The 22445-nt window shown below is 39.9% G+C and overlaps 1 protein-coding gene and 1 pseudogene across 1 annotated transcript; both read left to right on the top strand.

Annotated features, from left to right (window-relative positions):
- The first annotated feature begins 214 nt into the window (after nucleotides 1-214).
- CATSPER2 (cation channel sperm associated 2) lies at nucleotides 215-16922 on the top strand. The gene is made up of 12 exons (XM_024567904.4): nucleotides 215-969; nucleotides 1484-1657; nucleotides 2088-2156; nucleotides 6408-6580; nucleotides 7093-7248; nucleotides 7525-7649; nucleotides 9316-9494; nucleotides 9705-9804; nucleotides 10144-10200; nucleotides 12522-12709; nucleotides 13067-13234; nucleotides 14448-16922. Exons 1-12 carry the CDS (start codon nucleotides 792-794, stop codon nucleotides 14477-14479), a joined length of 1599 nt encoding a protein of 532 aa, XP_024423672.1. The 5' UTR covers nucleotides 215-791; the 3' UTR covers nucleotides 14480-16922.
- A 3636-nt stretch (nucleotides 16923-20558) lies between these two features.
- On the top strand, nucleotides 20559-21349 carry LOC112311817 (mitochondrial inner membrane protease ATP23 homolog pseudogene; annotated as a pseudogene).
- The last annotated feature ends 1096 nt before the right edge of the window (nucleotides 21350-22445 follow it).

Raw genomic sequence — 22445 nt, 5'->3', positions numbered from 1 at the left:
CTCGGGCCGCAGTGTGGCAGCCGCCGATTGGCTGCGCGGCGCCTGCGTCCGGCGGGCGGGACCAGCCGGTAACCGCCGAGAGGCCGGGGCGCGGGGCGGAGCCAAGGGGGCAAGCGGGTTGGGAGGTGGCCTGAGCCGGTGCTGGGGTTTGCGGACTGGGGCTGGGTCCGGGTCCCGGGCGAGCCGGAATCCGGGGTGGGGGCGGGGCGGAGCAGAGGAAGAAATGGGGCGCAGTGAGGCGGGGAGCAGACTCTGAGCGCGTCCTGCGTGGGGAGAGCTGCAGGGACGCCGGAGGCAGAGGAGTGAAGTCAGGGCTGAGTGGGCGGAAGAGAGCCTGGGCTGAGGTGAGGGCCCACACGCGGGAGTGAAGAGGAGAAGCTGGCACCGAGAGCGCGTTGGGACCGGATACATTTCCAAAATGTCAGGCCGTTGCTTTTTGTCCAGTTGTTCTTAACTTGTTTTTTCTTTCGGGGGCACCCTCAAGTCCTCCCACTGCTCCTCCAAATTGCAGTGCCTGGTTCTCTCGGGCCCAGGTGGTGCCCGAATTTTTCTTTTTCCAGCCCGGGGACTCCTGCGCTTGTGGCTGCTGCTTATAATTAGAAATGCCGTCACACAAGTGGAGGTGCCTGGCCACTTAGTCAACTGCGCAATATTCTGTTACGACTCCTGTCTCCTTTTGTTTCAAAAAACCTTGAGTCTTGGTACAATGTGTTTGATTGTATTCTTAAGGGCACAGAGAGTGGGAGGAGGGGAAGAAAACGCCTGATCTTTGGTGCAACTCTAAGAATGAAATGATACCTGATTCTTCCATTTTCTTAGCGGACATGGCGACTTACCGCCCAGCAGGACACGTGCAACTGCCCCGAGCGGATGCCATTCGTTCTCGACTCATTGACACTTTCTCTCTCATCGAGCATCTGCAAGGCTTGAGCCAAGCTGTGCCACGGCACACTATCCGAGAGATACTTGGTCAGCAGCCTGTTTCTTCTTCACAAGCAGAAACTTTAAACTCTCACCACACCCTCCAAAGAATAGGAAGCAGACAATTTTAAGAGTGGAAAATTTAGGGGCGATTGATTTGGTTGCTAATTTGGAGGTTACACCAAACTTGATATTTATGAGCACCTTGATAAAGGTTTTAGAAATAAAATTCTTTGAATCCAGGACATAGAACCCATGCCACTGCCCTTTAGGCCTAGGATAACTACTGGCCCTGGCTGATGTGGAAGTTTTTACCAAAGACACTTAAAACTTAAAGGGTTGAAACTGCTGCCTTTATCCTTGGGCATGGACAGTGTTGATCATAAGCAATACATTAGCTCTTCAAACTCACATTAGTTGCTGTGAGAAGGAACAGCAAGGCAAGCCCCGGCACTAAGGGGCCAGTTATATAACCAGTATTGCTGCCCCCAATCCTATCTGCTTTTCATATCCCCTCAAAAACTTCTCTTTATCTACTGTCCCTTTTATATTTTTGGTGTAGATCCTTCCCATCAGAAGAAACTTATGTTAGGAGATCAACACCAGCTTGTGCGCTTCTCTATAAAGCCTCGTCATGTAGAACGGATTACACACAGCCAGAGACTGATGAGCAGGTTTCAAGTCCGCTGCAGTCAGAGACCACCTCTTTCTTTGTGGGCTGGGTGGGTCCTTGAGCGTATCCTTTCATGCCACTCATTTTTAAAAAAATATTTTTATTTACTGATTTTTAGAGAGGAGGTAAGAGAGAGAGAGAGAAACGTCAATTTGTTGTTCCACCTACAAATGCGTAGGTGTTCCACATTCATTGTTCTACTTACTCTAAATGGTTGTTTCTTGAATGTGCCCTGACAGGAGATGGAACCTGAAGCCTTGACTGTCAGGAGGATGCTCTCACCAACTGAGCTACCCAGCCAGGGCCTCATGCCACTCATTTTTATCCCATGGCTTTACTATCTCTCTCACCTCATCGTCTGCCTATGACTTTTCTTTCCCCTTTCCAAAATCCATTTTCTCCTCATTCTCACTGTTTCTATTCTTGTCCCTATTACTTTACTGGCATGAATCAGAAAGAACTCCACTATGTATGTTTCCTTAAGAGAAAACAGGTCCTCTCTTCACAAACTTCATCATCTTCCTCATCTTTTTGAATACAATTGTGCTGATGGTTGAAATAGGTGAGAACTGACATTAAATAAAAGAGGAAGTGGGTGGGGGTCATTTTACCTTTAAATTGATCATTTTACATTTTTGAGTGTTATTTGAATTGTGATAGGCATAATTATATTAAGGCTCCTGGAGTAGTATTTGTGCAACTGCTAAGATCTAGAAACATTTGGAGGGCTCTCAGGAATATAGGAGATAAAAGGTAGTCAGACACTGGGGCATGATAGACTCACAAGGAGCAGGAGATGGAAAGACTAGTTATATTTCTTGTGTCAGTTTAGTCTAAATTTGTTTGAATCAACCTTTCCTACTAGAGATATTGGTGCCCATAAGTGAGTGAGCCACTATTTACATTTTTACATGTATATTTAGAAAGATTAAATACAAATAAGAAAGCTCACAAAGTATGTATGTCAAGTTACGTACAAGTAAGGTATTAGATGAGCCAAAAAATGACAATGAGTAAATAACTCTAAAACCAATCATAAATTATATGCAATGTATTAACAATAAAAGAAATCTGGAGAATCAATGAGCTCATTTGATTATCATCTCAAACCAACTGCTCAGAAAAGATAAAGGACACTAAAAGCACCACTTCCTTGTTTCATCCTCACTGTTTTGGGGAAGTTTCCCCACTTTAAAACTGTCTTTTAATGCAATTAGGTCAAGATATTTAAATACACCACAATAACTAATGTCATTGACCACTACAGTATACCTCATTTGCTTTGAAATGTTTTATGTCCTCTGCATATGGGGAGGATTTTGAACTATGTCACTCACATTTTCTGTTTCTTGTATAACAGGCATGTATTTGCCCTGTGAGGTTAGGGATATAGTGTAAAGCCTTGGAATAATAACAATACATGTACAGGATTCCCTCCATCTAATGGACAAATCAAAAAAAGAATAGCACTAACCATTCTATTTGGTAAAATGGCTGAATATGAAATATAGTCACTGTGCCAGAGGATCAGTGGATTGCCAGAGCAGGAATTGCCCGGAAAATCATGTAAATTGTATCTTTTTAAGTACATTCTCATGGTAGAAAGGCAGGAGGAATAATTTGTGACTAATAGATTTCTTTGAACAGACTAATTCATGTGATAAACATTAAGACTTTGTTTAGGCTTTTAAAAAACAGTTTCCCAAATCACAAGAATGTTGTTATAGATAGGGAAAAATAGTTATTAACAGTTTTCTAGATCAAAGCTCCCCAATTTTATTTTGTCCTGTGATTTTGTTTCCCAGTAATACACATATAGTCTTGAAAACTGCCTTAGGTGTTTTAATCATTATTTTTATGTGATATAAAGAAGCAAGTTGAAATAAAAATATTTTAGACTAGCATATTAAATATTGTATTTTAATGTTTATTATATCATTTTAAAAATCATGAGCAAATGTTTACTTTTTGCATTTTATAAGTGATTCATGCTATTTTTTATTTGGGGTTTTTTTTTGGTGGTGGTCAACTTTATCAACCTTTTATAGTCTTAGTTTTCACAATACGTTTTTGGTATTTCTTTTTTAAAATATATATTTTATTGATTATGCTATTATAGTTGTCCCAATTTTTCTCTCTTTGCCTCCCTCCTCCTGGTACCCCCATTCTCTCCAGCAATCCCACCACTTAGTTCATGTCCATGGGGTGTGCATATAAATTATTTGGCTTCACATTTCCTATGCTATTCTTAACATTTCCCTGTCTATTTTGTACCTACCAATTATGCTTCTTATTCCCTGTACCTTTTCTCCTCCCCCTTACCCCTTGCAGGTGATAACGCTTCAAGTGATCTTCATCTGCTTTTCTCTTGCTGCTTTTAAGATTCTCCCTTTATCTTTAAACTTTGGCATTTTAATATGATGTGTCTTGGTGTGGTCCTCTTTGGGTCCAACTTGTTTGGGGCTATGTGCTTCCTGGAATTGTATGTCTAGTTCCTTCACCAAATTAGGGAAGTTTTCTTTCATTATTTTTCAAATAAGTTTTTAATTTCTTGCTTTTCCTCTTCTTCTTCTGGCACCCGTATGATTCAGATGTTGGTACATTTGGAGATGTCCCAGAGGCTTCTTATTCTATCCTTATTTTTTTTAATTCTTTTTTTCTTCTTGCTGTTTTGATGGAATGCTTTTTTCTTCCTTATGTTCCAAATCGTTGATTTGGTACTCAGTTTCATCCTCTCCACTGTTGGTTCCTGTAGATTTTTCTTTATTTCACTTAATGTAACCTTCATTTCTGCCTGGGTGTTTTTTATGCTGTTGCCATACTCAATGAGTTCTTTGAGTATCCTGATAACCAGTGTTTTGAACTCTGCATCTGATAGGTTGGTTATCTCTGTTTTGTTTAACTCTTTTTCTGGAGTTTTGTTCTGTTCTTTCAATTGGACCATCTTTCTTTGTCTTCTCAATTTGGCAGCCTCCCTGTGTTTATTTCTGTGTATTAGGTAGAGCTTCTTTGATTCCCTGTCTTAGTACTATTGTAGAAGTGTGGACCTGTAAATTGTGTGGAGCAGAGCCTTAGGTGATTGCCAGGGCAGGGCAACCTGCTTCACTGCTTTGTGGCTCTGTTTTAGAGGAGGGCTCTGAGAGGGGACAATGCCACTGCCTGGCTTCTGGAGGTTTGCCTAGGAGGAAGCTGTCTCCCAGCACTTGCTCTGTCTAGTCTCTTCACTTTCTACCCGTATGCTACTTGTGCCCTTCCAGCTGTTGCCCTGGTGCTAAATCCCAGCGGGGTGTGTTTGCATGAGTCCTAAGTCCATGCAGGTCCTTTTAGAGGAGTCTCCTGATAATCTGGCAGTTTCTTCCACCACCCCAACCTCCACTAGTTTTTACAGCCAGAAGTTATGGGGATTTATCTCCCTGGCGCTGGAACCCTGGGTTGCTGAGTGGTCTGGTTTGGGGCTGGGATTGCTCACTCCCCAGGGATCCCTCCTAATTTTTATCCACCACATGTGAATGTTGGAGCACCTGTTTTGCCTCTTTGCCATGCCTCTCCTGTGGTGCCTTGCCTCTCCACCTCTCTCCACATTTCAGCCCCTCCTACATGTGGATTCTTTAAAGCCTTGGTTGTTGGACTTCTATACAGCTCAATTTTCTGATGGTCTGGGTGATTTGTTTTGTAGTCTAGTAGTAATTTTTTCTGTAGTTATGTGAGGAGGCAAAGTGTGTTCACCTATGTCTCCATCTTGACCGGAAGTCCATGCTATTTTTTAAAGAAAATATATGATTTATCTACAAATGAACTTTAAAATGACGTTAAGTTTGACTTGGGGATCAAATATATTTTGTATATTATATAGTTTTTAATTTAATTTTTTTAAATGAGATATAATTTACATGCAACATTAGTTTCAGGTTTATAACATGTATTATATGTTAAATACATGTAATACATGGTAAACTTTAGATGGAAATTTATGTGTTAGGGCATAGAAATGGTAGTTTGTGTTCTTCAGGGTGGTTGAGTATGCTCTTCTTCCATTAACTGCCAAGCATATCAGTCGTAGTGCATTTGCAGGCTGTCAGGTTATCCTGTTTCAAAGGGAGACATACTAAAGTTTTAACCTGTATGCCTATTTTGGTCTTAAAGTTTTCTCCAGTAGCATGGTATACATCCATTAAATGCATAAATGAGATGAAGAGGCTTGAAAGCTGAAGGCAATGAGTTAAGGAACAACAATTAGCAAATAATAGGGTTCTAGAAAGAAAGTATAGAATTCAGTTTGCTTTGCAGAACAAAATCAATTTTATAGAAGAAAGGGAAAGTTTTAAAAGCTAACAAATAAAGAACCAATAGTATCTTATTATAACTCAATATGCTCCATGAATCTGGCTTCTTGTTTCTGTATCCCTTATAAAGCACTTAAACTCTCATGGCCCTACATTTTCATTCCATTCTCAAGGCTCATTGCCTCTTTGTGAAATTTGGGACTCGGGGGAAACAGTACAGTAGACAGGGTTAGAGTAGTTAAGAGATGAGTCCCTTGGTGTCTGTGTGACCCCAGAGTGGGAAGGCAGTGACTTGCAGCTGTTAGGCATATTGATTACCAGCGGAAGAAATGAGTCGTAGCTGTTTTCCACATTCGATTCGGTCCTCTGCTGTGTTTCACATTTTGAAAGAACAACAGTGTTTAGAGAAACTCAAAGAAAAATGTAATAGCAGTGGGCACAAATGTGGTTTATAACAGATTGTGATCATTCTCTATCATTCAGCTTCCCACTTCCTTAACCTTTACTCATCCTTTGCTCTACTCTCACAGAACTGCTCGAATCCTCTAACACCAAACTGTGGCCAATGAAGCTGACTCTGGAGGTGGCAGCTTGGTTCATCTTACTTATTTTTATCTTGGAGATACTTCTTATGTGGCTATCCAGCTTTTTTCTCTTCTGGAAGAATGCCTGGAATGTCTTTGATTTTGTTGTTACCATATTGGTAAGGATAGATATCTTGATGATTAGTTTAGTGGGCTGGGGAATGTGGTAAATCAAAATGACAAGAAAAGTTAAGATAATTAGATTACAGGAAGAAACAAATAGAAATGTATCTAACTTCCTTTTTTTTCTTCTAAAAGTCAGTCATTGTAGGAATTGTTGGTATTGCAAGGAACAATCTAACCACAACATTAACCCCAACAATAATATCTACCAGTTACTAAGCACTTAATAAGTGCCAGGTGTTGTAAGTGTTTTACATGTATTTTCTCATTTGAGCTCCACAACAACCTAATGAGATAAGCACTCCATTTATCACCTTTTTATGTCTGAGAAAATTGAAGTACAGAGTTTAAGTTATTTAATATAGAAAGACTGAATAGGAAAGAGTCACCAGAGAATGTTGTGCAAGTGATGATGCCCAAGGAACTATGAAGAAGATCAGTAATGAAGGGGCAGCCATGCATGAGTGCTTTGGGTATATTTTATTCATAATCTGTGTGTTTTCCACAGTCCCTGCTTCCTGAGGTTGTGGTGCTGGTAGGGGTAACAAGGCAGTCTGTATGGCTCCAGTTGCTGAGGATCTGCCGGGTGCTAAGGTCTCTCAAACTCTTTACACGATTTCCTCAAGTTCGAGTCATTATTTTGGCCCTGGCCAGGGCCCTCAAGGTGAATTGACTATAGCGGCAAAACCAGGTGGGCAAGGTGGATAAACATGGGAGTTACATGAAACAAGTCTGGGTGGGTCAAAGAGGGCAGTGAAAGCCCCTGTGATATGTTATTGGATGAGAAAGCAGTGGGGTCAAGCTGCTGTGTTCTACAGATGACTGGGCTCAGGACTGGAAGTGAGGGTTTGGTGAGGGATTGCCAGGGTGGGCTTGACTGGGCTGTAGGTGGAGATCAGCCTCGTCTGGCCCAACTCTGACTTGAAGTCATGGCCTCTAGAGCATGACCTTCCTCTTGATGTTGCTGATCATCTTCTTCTACATTTTTGCTGTGGCCGGTGTCTACTTCTTCGAGGATTACACCCGTTCAACTCGCCCGGACCTGAAGTACCAGATGTTCTTCTCGTAGGCAGGACTGGGGGAAGCCTGGGTAGGGGGACAGAATTTGGGTGAGAGACTTGGAAGTAGTCCAAAGTATAGTAATACAAAAAGTATAGACTATTTTAAGAAAGTGGAATAGAACACAGGAGAGGCAAAGAGAACACAAAAGAATAGTTAGTGGTATTCAATTTTATTTTCGGGACAGGGCAGCTACTAGATTTGCTCTTTTTTGTTTGTTGTGTTTTAAGATTTTGTTTATTTACTTTTAGAGGAGAAGAGAGGGAGAAGAGGAGGGAAAGACACATCATTGTATGGGAGATCTCACACCTCCAACTGGGGACCTGGCCTGCAACCCAGGCATGTGCCCTGACTGGGAATTGAACCAGCGACCTTTTGATTTGCAGGCCAGCACTCAATCTTCTGAGCCACACCAGCCAGGGTATTGCTCTGGTTTGTCAAATTCACATGCACCCAGATCAGCCTTCTTTAAATAGCAGTATACTCCAGTGGTTAAGGCACTGGAAGCCCCTGGCTTCTAAACCTGTTACCCCTCTTGAATAATGGTAGTAAGAGTGAAGGAATAAATTAGGTAATGCATTTAAGCATTTAGAGTATTTAACACACATTGTAAGTGATAATAAATGTTACTCTCAAACATGCTCACTGGTTTTACCCCAGTCTCTAGGTGTGGGGATTATACATGCACACACTTAAACTCATTTAAAAGTAAAATTCTTGTAAGATCTTTGTCTAGAGAACACTGACTACTAGTAGAAAGTCAATTTGGATTCAGAGGTGATAATGTTATTTATGAATTGGAATCCAATCTTGTCAGTGCCTCTCAGCTCCCTTAGTTGTTTTTTAAAAAAATGCCCTGGCTGGTGTGGCTCAGTGGATTGAGCACCAGCCTGTAAACCAAAGGGTCTCTGGTTCAATTCCCAGGCAGGGCACATGCCTGGGTTGTGGGCCAGGCCCCCAGTAGGGGGTGTGCGAAAGGCAACCAAACACTGACATTTTTCTCCCTCCCTTCCTTCCCCTCTGTCTAAAAATAAATAAATAAAATCTTTTAAAAAAAGAGTATGAGTGAGGAAAGTCCTAGAATTTATCCTATTCAAGCCCTGATGTTTTCAACAAATTGTATATGGAAGACTAAAAAGGAAAATTTAGATATCTTCTTGAGAGCTTTTGTGATAGCGTCATTATCATTCATTATTTGAGATCACATATTTATGTCAAATCCATTTGTTTACTTATTAGTTCATAACAACAAACTAAATAGGAATGATGTTTGCTAAATTTGTAAGTGATGTTGTTAGATGAAGTCCATAGGACAGTGGAGAACAAATTTACAAAAAAATGATATGTGGTTGGTGATTCATACAATTTTTAAAAATTCATTCACTACCTATTTATTGACTACCTGCTATGCCCCAAGTACTAGTGGAATAGTAATTGAAATTCATAGATTATTCATAAGAGAGGAAAACCTAATAAAACAACCTCAAACTGAAGTATAATTAGCTAAAAAATTGAATATGGTAGAAAGGAAGCCAGAGTCAGAGCAAACTATAAAGAAATGCTCTTTGTTGCTTTTAGAGTGAGAATGAAAAAAAAAAAAAAAAGTGAGAGTGAAACTGTTTCTGCGAGGTTTAGATCTCTGTTTTGTCCACACACACCCTTTTTTCTTTAGGGACCTGCTGAATTCCCTAGTGACAGTGTTCATTCTCTTCACCATGGATCATTGGTATGCACTGCTTCAGGACACCTGGAAGGTGCCTGAAGTCAGCCGCACCTTCAGCAGCATCTATGTCATCCTTTCATTGTTACTTGGTTCCATTATCTTTCGAAACATCATAGTAGCCATGATGGGTAAGCATAGAAAAGGTGAAACTTGGTGGGAGGGATGGGTAGGAAGAAATTAGAGTGAAAGCTAGGGTTGGTGGATTATGGAGAGAGAAGCTGATACAGCAGGAAGGCTCGGGGCCTGTAATGGCTATTTCATTTGATTTCTCCCCACCTAAGCCCTCTCCCTGGGTCTTGTCATCACCATCCCCAACTCCTAATGGCCCTTTGGGGCAGTTACTAACTTTCAGGCTATCAGGAATGACCTGAATGAGGAGATGACACACCTGGAGGTTCAGCACAAAGCCGACATATTCAAACGGCAGATTATCCAGAGGTCTGCTTCCCAATTTTCAAACCCAACTTCAGTTCCCAAAGGTTTCCTGACCTCATTCCCTATTTCTCTTCTATGGCTTTGACACGATTTTTCCCTTATAACAAATTTGCCCGAGAGTTAAAATGCCCCAGTTCTATAATATTGCCTGATTCTTCATCTACTTTTGGGACTTCCCTACTCTTTTTCACCCCTTTACTATAATTTCTCTTCCTCGCTTAGTTTTCTTCACTTAATTTTCACCCCTTTACTACAATTTCTTCACCTCAGTTTTCTTTTTTCCTTAATAAACTCCTGCTTCAGTATAACTCTCTTTACTCCTTTGTGTTTTTTGCTTTGCAGGAGACAAAACCTGTCCCCTGAGGCACTGAGGTCAAGCCTTAGCAAAATGGATACCAGGTCAGGAGTGTGTTTGTGAACTGGGATGGTCACACATGAAGGAGGAGAAGGTAGAAAACCAAAGACAAATATTGGCTCTGAGAGAGAATTCATTCATTCAATAACTATTGATTGTAGTTGGTTGCATGGTAGCCCCCCCCCAAATGCCCATGTCCTAACAACCCCCAGAACCTGTGAACATGACCTTACTTGGAAAAAAAGGTCATTGCAGATGCAATTAAGTTAAGGACCTTGAGATGTGATTATCCTGGGTTATTCAGGTGGACCCTAAATCCAGTGACAAGGTTCCTTATCAGAGACAGAAGACATAAACATGAGAGAATAGGAGAAGGAGATGTGAATATAGAGAGAGTTTGGAGTGATGCAAGCACAAGCTAGAAGAAGCCACTGAGTGCCAGGCGACTACTGCCAGAGCTAGAAGAAGCAAGGAACTCATCTCCCCTAGAGCTTCCAGAGGGAGAATAGCCCTGCCAACACCTTGATTTCAGACTCTGGATTTCAGAATTGTGAGAGAATAAATTTCTGTTGTCTTAAGCTACCAAGTTTGTCATAATTTGTTAGCAGCCACAGAAAATTAATACATGTACCTTTTATGAAACAGATTCTATTCTAAACCCTGAGTATTCAGTGTTGGACAAGAGAGCAGAAGGAGAAATAATCTCATTCGTCCATTCAACAAATAATTACTAAATACTTTTTAGATGCTTGGGATGTATCAGTGAACAAAAGAGACAGTAATGCCTGCTCTCCTATAGTTTACATACTAGATAGGGAAAAGAGACAATAAATAATGAATATATTAAATGAGTATGTTAATATGTTAAAACACAATAAGCATTATGAAAAAATACAAAGTAGGACAAATTAAGAGGGGTTAGAGTATAGGGTGGGGGTTGCAGGTTGGTTATAATCTTAAACAAGTTAGTCGGGGTGGCCTGGTAACATTTGAGCAAAGACTTGGAGTAGGTGAGGAGATCACTGTGGCAGGAATGTAATAGGCAGAGGGAACAGTTAGTACAAAGGTCCTAAGTCAGAAGCATGCCTGATGTGTTTAAGAAACAGCAAGAGACCATTGTAACTGAAACAAAATGATCAGGGGAAAAGTGATAGGAAATAAGGTCAGAGAGACAATGGGGACCCTATCCTATAGGGCTGTGGGGATCCTAGTTTATAGGGCTGTGGGGACCATTGTAGGGACTTAGACTTTGACTCTGAATGAAATGGGGAACAGAACAGAGCAGTGGCATGAGATGCCTTACATTTAAGGATTATTCTGGTTGCTGTGTTGATAATAGGCTGTAGAAGAACAAGGGAAGGAACAGAGAGATGAGTTAGGAAGCTACGCTGCTATCCAAGCAAGAGGTGATAATGGCTCAGACCAGAATGGTACCAGTAAGAAAAGGTATATTTTGAAGGTAGTGTCAACAAGGTTTCTTGATGGATTGGATGCGGGGTATGAGAGGAGAGTTCAGGATGACTCCAAAGTTTTGGCCTGAGCAACTGGCAGAATGGATTAGCTGAGGTGGGGAAGGCTGTTGGTGGAAGAGGTATGGTAGGCAAAGAGTTCAGTTTTGGTTGAATTTGAGATGTATATTAGACATTCAAGTGGTGATTTGTGAGTCAAAGTTGTATATACTAGTCTGGATTGAGGAGTGAGTTCTGGAATAGAAGTTTAAATTTGCATTTAGTAGGCAATTAAACTCAGATGAGATCACCAAAGGAGTGACTATAGAAGTGGTGTCCAACCTTTTGGCATCTCTGGGTCACACTGGAAGAAGAAGAGTTGTCTTAGGCCACACATTAAATACATTATGATATGTAATCACAAAAAAAATCTCATAATATTTTAAACAAATTTACAATTTTGTGTGGGCTGCATATTGGACACCCGGGCATATATGGAGAAGATAAAAAGACCAAGAGCTGAGCCCCGGGGCCCTCTACTATTAAGAAACAGAATCATGTGGGGAAAGGCTGTAGTTATGGTATAATAGGCACAGGGCTATGGTGTGGGGAGCTAAACCTTGACAAAATAAGGTTGGGTATGTATTGTGGAAGCCTGAGTAAAATTGAGCACAGAAGCTATGTGGTGAGGGGCACTAATACAGATATAGTACATGGAATAATTGTGGTTGGAAGTGCTTAAGCTCAGATTTTGGGCTTGTATATACAATAACCTGTATATGCAATGAGCAGTTTGGCCCTCATAACCTTAAGTCTCAGCATTAGGGGATAGCCTGGACCTGAGTCAGAATAATGAAAGAGCAAACCATATCTCATAAATGTATTTCAAGCAATAACATTTCCCTTTTCACTTATAGAAATACCAGTCAACATGTGGAATCTTTGGACTTATCAGAAACATTTAAAGAAGAATCTGAAACCAGTGCCACTGAAGAGGATTTAAGAGCATCTGAGTCAAAACCAAAAGGATCTTCATCCAAAAATGAAAAATCCTCATCTTCCTTTTCTTCCTCTTCTTCTGAATCCAGAGAGTTGGACTCTATTGGTAAGCAGAGGGTTTCTTTCATTTGAATTCAGACTCCTCTTCTCTAGGAGACACCCCAATCTTAATTATATCTACTTCCCAGTTTTTTGCATCAGTCTGATTTTCTGTCTTAGTTACTTTCTTTGTGCTTCTTCATTTCCTGTATACTTTTGCTTCACTTTGGATAAATGTGGTTGTGGCTGTCTTTGCCTATTGTAAAAAGTGGTCTCTTGGTGATGCACCCTTTACCATCCTTCCTGTTTTTTGTTTCCTCTTTCATCCCTGCTTTCCCCCCTCCCCCCACACACCATAGGATTTATCAGTTCTTTCCCAACTTCCACAAATCTATGTGTTTTTAAGAAGAATTCCTCCCTCCAGGTCAGTTGGACTGGGAGACTCATGTGCACCAGAATCTGCCTGGGCTAATGGACATGGATCAGGAAGAACGTGTTGTTTGGCCTAGAGATTCACTCTTCCGATATTTTGAATTGCTAGAAAAGCTTCAGTATAACCTAGAGGAGCGTAAGCGCTTGCAAGAGTTTGCAGGTATGGATTTGGGGCAGTCCTAAGGATCAGGAATTAAGTACATTGGAGTAGCATATATAACTGAGGATAAGGGGATGGATGTTCACTATTTTGGAATCTCAGTGTCTGAATTTCCACCTCACACCTAAAAAAGGCAAATCCTTGGTTTGGGATGTTACACTCTGGACATATGTCCCAATTTCTTCTAACCTAGAGAGAACCTGGCAATTTTGCTTCTTCAGTAGGGGACACCTAAATCCTTTCAGGTCTAGAGCTTGTTTCCCAAGAGGGTAGTGTTCTATTTGCTGGGAATTAAGACAAGGTGGGCTCTTGCTTCTTTTGGTGGCCCACCCTCTTTTGTACATGTGCTTTCTCTCTGAAGGCCACATTTCAGACCTGAGCAGTAGGGCCTTAGGCTCCAGGTTTTGAGACTGCATATATGATGACTGATAGCTATTGGAATTAGACAGTGAGCAAGAAGGCCACAAGTGCCCACTACCTTCAACCCCTGAAAGAGGTTTATGAATTATAGTCTTTTCTTCCTTCCAGCACCTTCTAGTATCAGCCTAGACAGAGAGAAGTATGTGATTTAAATAGTAGAGCTATTTTCCCTAAATTTCTCACTTGAAATTTTACCAGTTGCAGATGAAATTAGATTAATAAATTTCCCCTCTAGAAATGAAAACTAAAAGAGTTAGGCCCCCCCCCTTTTTTTACAATTTAGTATGGATTAGTGTTATCTTCCTCATACTTAGTTGAAATCAACTCGATGTGAAAAAAACAACTAGGGAAGAGGAATATATATTTGTGGTGGGCATAGGAGGGCAATAAGAAAAATTTGTAACATTGGAATATGGAATATAGAACAGGATGTCAAAGAAGACATTCACCTACTTCAAAATGTTGCCTAAGGTTAATCCTGCTCTCTCCAGTTGTCCTCAGCCTTGCCTTCCCACTTGTTCTCTGAGGAGAACAGGGTGAAATAGAGAAGGCAGCAAGGCAGCTTCTTTAATCCTAAGTAATTCATGTATGGCAAAGAGGACAAGTGCATATGGCTTAATTTTTAAAATTTATTTTTCAATTGTAGTCGACATGTAACATATGGCTTAATTTAACGTAAAGATTTTAATTTAACATAAAAATTTGTGTGAGAACCTGGGAAAGCAGGGTCTTAAAACATTTGTACGTACTGAATATTCTTAGTTTTCCAGCCTCATAGTCTGTTTCTTTACAGTGCAGGCACTGATGAACTTCGAAGACAAGTAAAGCTGACAATGGATGGCTTCAGTATCTTTGGCAACAGATAATGAAGGGAATAGTTGGAAACGGAGAATTGAAAGTGTAAATGTTTAATAAATACTACTGATAATTGCTTAGTGGCCTGTCTCTGAGACATAGGGGATATTGAAAGGTATAAGATTAGGTGAAAAAGTTAGTTTAAATGCCAGTGGGGCCTGTGGTCGTTGGCTTTCTACATGTTCCACTGCTGCTCAGGCTGACTCTTTCCTTGACTTTGTAACTTCCTACCCCTCCTGCAAACTCTACTTCCTGATAGAGTCCTAATTTTACCCTTTCCTTCACTGGTGGGTACACGCCTCTCTGGTGGGGATTTGGGGTAAGGAGATCTCAGAAACTATTGATGTAACTATGAGAACTATTGTTTCTATTGTCTAGGAACATAGCTTCTCCCTTGTACCATTAACTTTTTAAAAATAGTCTTTTTATTGTATTTTTTTGCATTACCATTTACCCTTCTTATATCCTCTTCCACTTCTCCCCTTCCCTCACCTCACAATCATCACACTATCATCCATGTCCATGAATTCTTTTTCTTTTTTGCTCGATCATGCCACCCCAATGCTCCCCACCCCAGCCCAGAGCTGTCAGTCTGCTCTTCATCTATGAGTCTGTCTCTATTTTGCTTGTTAGTTCAGTTTGTTCATTAGATTCCATATGAGTGAAATCATATGGTATTTGTCTTTCTCTAACTGGCTTATTTCACTTAGCATAATGTTCTCCATGTCTATCCATGCTGTTGCAAAGGATAAAATCTTCTTTTTTATGGCCAAGTAATATTTCATTGTGTAAATGTACCATAGTTGTTTTATCCACTCATCTACTGATGGACACTTGGGCTGCTTCCAAATCTTAGCAATTATAAATAACACTCCAGTGAACATAGGGGTGCTTATATTCCCAGAAGTGGGGTAGCTGGGTGAAAAGGCAGATTTATTTATTTTTAGAGAGAGGGGAAGGAAAGGGGAAAGAGACTGAGAGAAACATCAATGTGTGGTTGCCTCTTACACACCCCAGTAAGGACTGGAGACCTGGCCTGCAACCCAGGCATGTGCCCTGACTGGGAATTGAACCAGTGACCTTTTGGTTCACAGGCTAGCACTCAATTCACTGAGCCACACCAGCCAGAGCAGCTGTACAAAAACTTTTTAGTTTGGTGTAGTCCTATTTGTTTAGTTTTTCTTTCCTTTCCTTTGCCTGAGGAGATATATCCAATAAAATATTGCTATGAGCAATGTCTGATATTTTGCTGCCTATGTTTTCTTCTATAATTTGTATGGTTTTGGGTCTAACATTTAAGTCTTTGATCCACTTTGAATTTATTATTGTGTGTGGTGTAAGAAGGTGCTCTAGTTTCATTTTTCTGCATGTATCTGTCTAATTATCCCAATACCACTTATTGAATAATCTATTTCTATCCAATTGTATGTGCTTGCTTCCTCTGTCAAATATTACTTGACTATAAAGGTGTGGGTTTATTTCTGGGCTCTCTATTCTGTTCTATTGATCTATGTGTTTGTTTTTATGAAAAGGCAGTTTCATTTTTAATGTTTTGAGGAAACTCCACACTGTTTCCCAACTTTTTTTTATTATTGATTTTTTTAGAGAGAGAGAAAGAGAGACAGAGAGATAGAGAAACAGCGATTTGTTGTTCTACTTATTTATGCACTCATTGTTTGATTCTTGTATGTGCCTGCCCTGAGTAGGGATCAAACCCACAAACTTGGCATATCAAGACAGCACTCTAACCACCCTGGTTGGTGTAGCTCAGTGGATTGAGTTCTGGCCTATAAACCAAAGAGTTACCGGTTCAATTCCCAATCAGGGCACATGCCTGGGTTATGGGCCAGGTCCCCAGTGGGGGGTGAATGAGAGGCCACCACACATTGATGTTTCTCTCCCTTTCTTCCCCTCTCTCTCTAAAAAAAAAAAAAAAAAAAAAAAAAAGACAATGCTCTAACCAACTGAATTACCTGACTAGGGTCTGTGTACTGTTAACTTAAATATTGTTTGTATCTGTTTCTGGGCCAAAAGCGAGTCCATTATTTCATTTCCTTGCCATTGCTCAGAGCAGTGATTCCGCTGTGTAGAAGTGTTCAAATCAATATACATCCCACAGACTTTAGCATTAGAAGAGACTTCAGAGTTTATCTCCCATCAGAACAGGAACATGTTTTAGAACATCACTAGAAGGGGGAGTATCCAGATGATGCTTAGTGTTTCTAGTTGTGGGGATCCTATTCCATTGTTGGTTGGCTCAAGTGTTTAGAAATGATTATTATTAAAATTCTATCAGTTTTTGAGTGGCTAACTCATACATACATAAAAAACATTGAGTTGTACACTTTAAAATGGTGAATTTCTGTTATGTAATTTATATCTCATTTTTGAAAATGAATAAAGATTATCTGAAACCAAGAACCAACACTGTGTTTCAAGGAAAAGCATTGTAGTCATTCCCCATAAAATGAAAACAAAAATGTTTCTAAAACAAATGTCAATATATAATTTTTATTAAATATCTTGTTATAAGAAATACAGCATAAATATTTGAAAATAAGTACTAAAATTACTATTTTTAGACACAACTGTATACCTAGAAACCCCAAAGAATTAGAGATAACAAAGGATTTCCATTAAGTACAAATAGAAGAAAAGAGGGCTGGAGGCAGATGTCTGGGAAACAGGAACAATTAAGAGATAGGAGGACGAAAAGGAGCCAGCAAAGAAGCCTGAGGGGGAATGCTGAAGATATAGGAAGATAATCATCTAGAGTGATGTCACTAGGGCCAACATAGAATTTCAAGAAAGTAATGGTCCAGTAAGATCTGTATTGGAGAATCCATTGAACCTGGCAATCAGAATACAATAAACAATAAAACAGTAAGGAAGCATTATTTTAAAAATCTTACATATGCTATTCACAAAGTAGTTGCTCTTTGAGTAGCTTTCTTCAAAGTGTTGTCTGAGAACCAGCAGAATTGGCTTCACCCGGTAACTTGTTAGAGGTGCAGAATCTCAGGTCCTATCCTCAGGGCCACTGAATCAGGTTTTACATATGCATATTTGTTTCAAACTGCTTTATAGGTATTTGATGATTGATCCCCTCTTGGCTTTCTGTAACTGACCTCAAATGAATGGTCTATGCAGGCTGCCTCATTCTTTAACTCCTTCCTTAATGAAAATGAAAATGTCCCTTCCTTAATGAAAATTTTAAAAGCAGCAAGAGAAAAGTAGAGAGTTACCTGCAAAGGAATTCCCATAAGACTATCAGATGATTTCTCAAAAGAAAACTTACAGGCAAGAAGGGGCTGGAAAGAACTATTCAAAGTCATGAAAGGCAAGGACCTATATCCAAAATTACTCTTATCTAGCAAAGCTATCATTTAGAATGGAAGGGCAGATAAAGTTCTTCCCAGATAAGGTCAAGTTAAAGGACTTCATTATCACCAAGCCCTTATTATATGAAATGTTAATGGGACTTATCTAAGAAAAAGAAGAAAATCAAAACTACAAACAGTAAAATGACAACAAACTCACAACTATCAACAACTGAACCTAGAAAACAAAAACTAAGCAAACAACTAGAACAGGAACAGAATCACAGAAATGGAGATCACATGGAGGGTTATCAGCAGGGATGGGGGGAGAAGAATGGGAGAAAAGGTACAGGGAATAAGAAGCATAAATGGTAGGTAGAAAATAGACAGGGGGAGGTTAAGAATACTATAGGAAATGGAGAAGCCAAAGAACTTGTATGTATGACCCATGGACACAAAATAAGGAGTGGGGGGCTTCTTGGGGGGAGGAGGGTACAGGACGGAGGGAATAAAGGGGAGAAAAAAGTGGGACAACTGTAATAGCATAATCAATAAAGTATACTTAAAAAAAAGAAGGAAAATACAGACTTTAATAGGATTTCACCTTTTAAATGTCCTTTTTTCTATCCTAGGACCTCATACAAGATATGACATTGAATTTGGTTATTACTTCTCCTTAGTCCCCTCTAGTTGTAGCAGTTGTCTTTGTCTTTCCTTATCTTTTACAGCCTTGACATGTTTGAAGATTTCTGGTCAGGTATTTTGTAGAACATCCCTCAATTCATGTTCATCTGATGCTTTCTCACGATTACACTGTGATCATGAATTTTTAGAAGAATACCAAGAGATGAAATGCCCCTCTCAGCCATCCTCTGAGCTGAGAGGTACATAATAGTGACATCTTATAACTAGTGATGTTAAGCTTGGTCCCTTAGTTAAGGTGATGTCAACCAGGTTTCTCCACTGTGAAGTTAACTATTTTTCCTTTTATAGTTAATATATATTTGGGAGGAGACACTGTGAAGTTATGCAAGTATCTTGTCTCTCCTTACACTTTACCCCAGTAATTTCAGCATTCATTGGTGGGTCTTGTTTGCAGTAATTACTACTGTGGTGTTCTATTTCTCTCATACCTCCCACATTTATTAGTTGGAGTTCTTTTGTAAAGAATTGTCCCTTCTCTTACATGAAAATCGAAAATCTTTGAGTGGAAGCAACAAAGCTCATCACCATGGTACAGTTCTTAGCCCTTATGTGTGGAGTAGTATTAATTAATTTTTTAAATTTTTTTCAACAAATTCTTTGTTTAATATTATGTGACAGTAACTGTGTTATGCACTTGGGGTACAAGGTGTAGTCTCTACCTGAGGGCTTATACTCTAGTCTAGTGTAAGATGATACTTATGATGGGGAGACCCAAAACCCCTGGAATTAATTTATGAAAAATTGTGTATTTATTCTTACATGTTTAAACTTCAGTCACCTTTAAAGTACTCTCCATTTGATACAATACACCTATTAAGATGGTTTTTCCACTGCTCAAAATAGTTTTGGAGCTTGTCAGTTTTGATGCCTTTTAGTGCTTCTGCTGTCTTTTGTTTCACTTTTTCCAAATTGGCAAAATGTTTCCCTTTGAGGAGTTTTTTCATCTGGGAAACAAAAGAGTTGCTCAGGCAAGATCTGGTGAATAGGGAGGGTGGGGCATGGGGGTCATGCCATTTTTGGTCAAAAACTACTGCACATGCAACTTGGTGTGGACAGGTGCGCTTATAAATCACCCATATGAAATGGGCAAAGGCGTTGAAAGAGTCCTTTAAAAAAAAATTCACTGAAGCCAAATGCAGCCTCTCACAACAATGCCAGCTGGTGCACTAATACAGATGGATTCATAGAACACTAACCTAGTGGGGGAAGCCTGTACTGCAAGGGGCCCACCCTCCAGAAGATAATTCTAGGGGGTTTTCTGGGTCCCCCCTCATATGTTTCGGTATTGAAGACTAGGTAGATTCCTCTGAGTAGCATATGACCTTTCAAAAGTCTTTATAGGACCAAATAAGAATACTTATCTGACTGGTCTATCTCCCTGTTTTTCATCCTCTCTTCAGTGAGGACAAAACGGGCCTCCTCCCCTCCATGTCTGTGTCTATCCCTCAACACCTGTAACTAGAGGTCTTCGCTACTTTACTTTTTTCTCCGAAATCTCACACAAGTTTCTCTTGTTGGCCAACCATATAGGGAACCATACAGGGAAAGGAATTCTGGGAAATTCATTCCAATTTAGCTAAACTGACAAAGTTCAAACCACTACAGCTCATTTTGACCATTGCGCTGTCATTGAAATGTTCTTGGGCTTCATGACACAACTCTCTTCAAGTCTTCCATTGGATTGTGTCTCTTACACTTTTTTGCTAGGTATCTTCTCCCCAAGCTTTAAATGTGTAGTCCTCAAACATTTTTTGCTTCATATTCTTTAAACTCTGTGTTTCATCCGCTTTTATTGTTCCGACTACTATCTGTACGCTATGCCTTCCAATTCCATTCTCAGTCCAGACCTCTCTTAGAGACTCCAGGGGAAAATACTCAGCTGTCTGTCCTCAGGCACTTTATTTGTACTATGTTCAAAACTGAAGTCATGCCCCGGAGGAAGCAGCGGCGAGGTCCGCGCGGGCTGGGCCTCGCGGGGAGCTGCGGCCACACGCACGTGCCAAGCCTTCCCCAGCGGCTGGCTCAGGGGGAGCCCCAGCGCGGCTTCCTCTCCAGCTTCTTCGCTAACAACCAGAGCTGCCAGCTCATGCTTCTGAAGACTCTGCAGACAAATCCGTATGTCAAACTTCTACTTAATGCCATGAAGCACTCAGGTTGTGCTGTTAACAGAGAAAGACACTTTTCCTGTGAAGATTGTAATGGAAATGTCAGTGGAGGTTTTGATGCTTCAGTGTCTCAGCTTGTTTTGTGGCAGAATAATATCCTCAATCAGGCCCATATGAACAGAGTGGTCACCCACGAACTCATTTATGCATTTGACCATTGTCGTGCTTAGGTTGACTGGTCCGCCAATGTCAGACACTTGGCTTGGAGGTTCGGGCTGCTAACCTTAGTGGAGACTGCTCTCTTGTTAATGAAATATTCAGGTTGCATTTTGGACTAAAACAACACCATCAGACTTGTGTGAGAGACAGAGCCATCCTTTCTATCCTGGCTGTTAGAAATATCAGCAAAGAAGTAGCTGAAAAGGCCGTTGATGAAGTTTTTGAATCTCCTTTCAATGACCATGAACCTTTTGGAAGGATCCCACATAACAAGACTTACACAAAATATGCTCAGAGACTTTCAAAACCGTGATCAGTATTACTCAACTATATAAAGACAATGACATTTTATGTTACAGAGCTTCAGTGATCATGGAGAAAATATGGTTCTCAAATGTACAAACGTATGAAACATGAACAATAAATTAAATACAGATAAAACGAAAGATGCTGATTCTAGCATATGATCAGAAAAATGAAACTGCCTTAAACTCCAAGGCAAAAATTGTATAGCTTAACATTTGGTAAGTAAGGCAAATAAATTACATTTTTGTATTTTCTAAAAAAACCCCCCCAAAACTGAAGTCATTACTGTTCCTTTAAACTTGCTTTTCCTCTTCTAATCCCAATGGGGACTGACAAGTAATTGGGAGAGTCCTCAATCATCCCCTCCCTACTTAACTATTTTATCTAAAGGCCTTTCACTTAAGCTATTGCTTCTTGTATCAGTTTTTTTATTGATTAAAATTCTTTTAGTTAAAAAAAATCATCTTGAACTAGTTTAATCATAGTAGTAATAACATTTACTGGATCAATACAAGTGCCTGCCAAAACATAGGCATTTTATAGTACAAGGGATTAGACATAATTAGATGGGTGGGTAATATTTATTTTACAGATGAGTGAATTACAGAAATTTATCCTGATTCTAGAACTCAAAAATAATAGAATAGGAACCTAGACTTCAGAGGTCTAATATCAAACTGCAAACATAATGTAAAAGTGTCTTAATTAGGAGAGTCAAAGGCTATACTTCAAAAACAAATTAACCCTGAACCCTTGGTGGTTTAACACAAGAAATGTGTATTTCTCACTTATGAAGATTCCAATACTGGTTGGACAACTCTTGAAGGCAACTACTGTTGATTCTTGTTATTTTCAGTGGTTATATTCTGTAATGTGACTGGGAACACTGAATTAGCAAATACTGAACTATGGCTCCTAGGGGAAATTTAGGGTTAGGTTCCTGTGGGCCTCTGCTCACAACATCTTCATCAACTGACGGATATATAACCTTGTTTTATGTATTGTGTTTTGTGTAAGGTGTTTGATGACACTTTACTTAATATATGTTGTTGATTCATTAGCATTGACCTCTCTGTCAACAACAGTACTGTAACTCATGTCTGAGTGAAGCTTATCTAACACATGTATTTTCTTCCTAAGGCATATCACAGTGTTCCTGTGCTTATGAACACTAGAAAGCACTTTAGCACTAAGCATGTGGAACATTTTAAACAGATAAATCACCAACAAATAACACAAAAATGCAAAAATTGTGGCACTAAATAGACCGTGAAAAGGGCA

This window comes from Desmodus rotundus, chromosome 7, assembly GCF_022682495.2.
Source record: "Desmodus rotundus isolate HL8 chromosome 7, HLdesRot8A.1, whole genome shotgun sequence".
NCBI classification, from domain to species: domain Eukaryota; kingdom Metazoa; phylum Chordata; class Mammalia; order Chiroptera; family Phyllostomidae; genus Desmodus; species Desmodus rotundus.
The sequence above is the reverse complement of the archived record's forward strand: the minus strand, read 5'-3'. Positions and strand labels throughout refer to the sequence as shown.

Coding starts and splice junctions, on each gene's coding strand:
- CATSPER2 (XM_024567904.4), top strand. CDS start 792: ATGATACCTGATTCTTCCATTTTCTTAGCGGACATGGCGACTTACCGC. Junction 1,658..2,087: donor GGCTGGGTGGGTCCTTGAGC/GTATCCTTTCAT, acceptor AAGAGAAAACAG/GTCCTCTCTTCACAAACTTC. Junction 9,805..10,143: donor AAACGGCAGATTATCCAGAG/GTCTGCTTCCCA, acceptor TTTGCTTTGCAG/GAGACAAAACCTGTCCCCTG.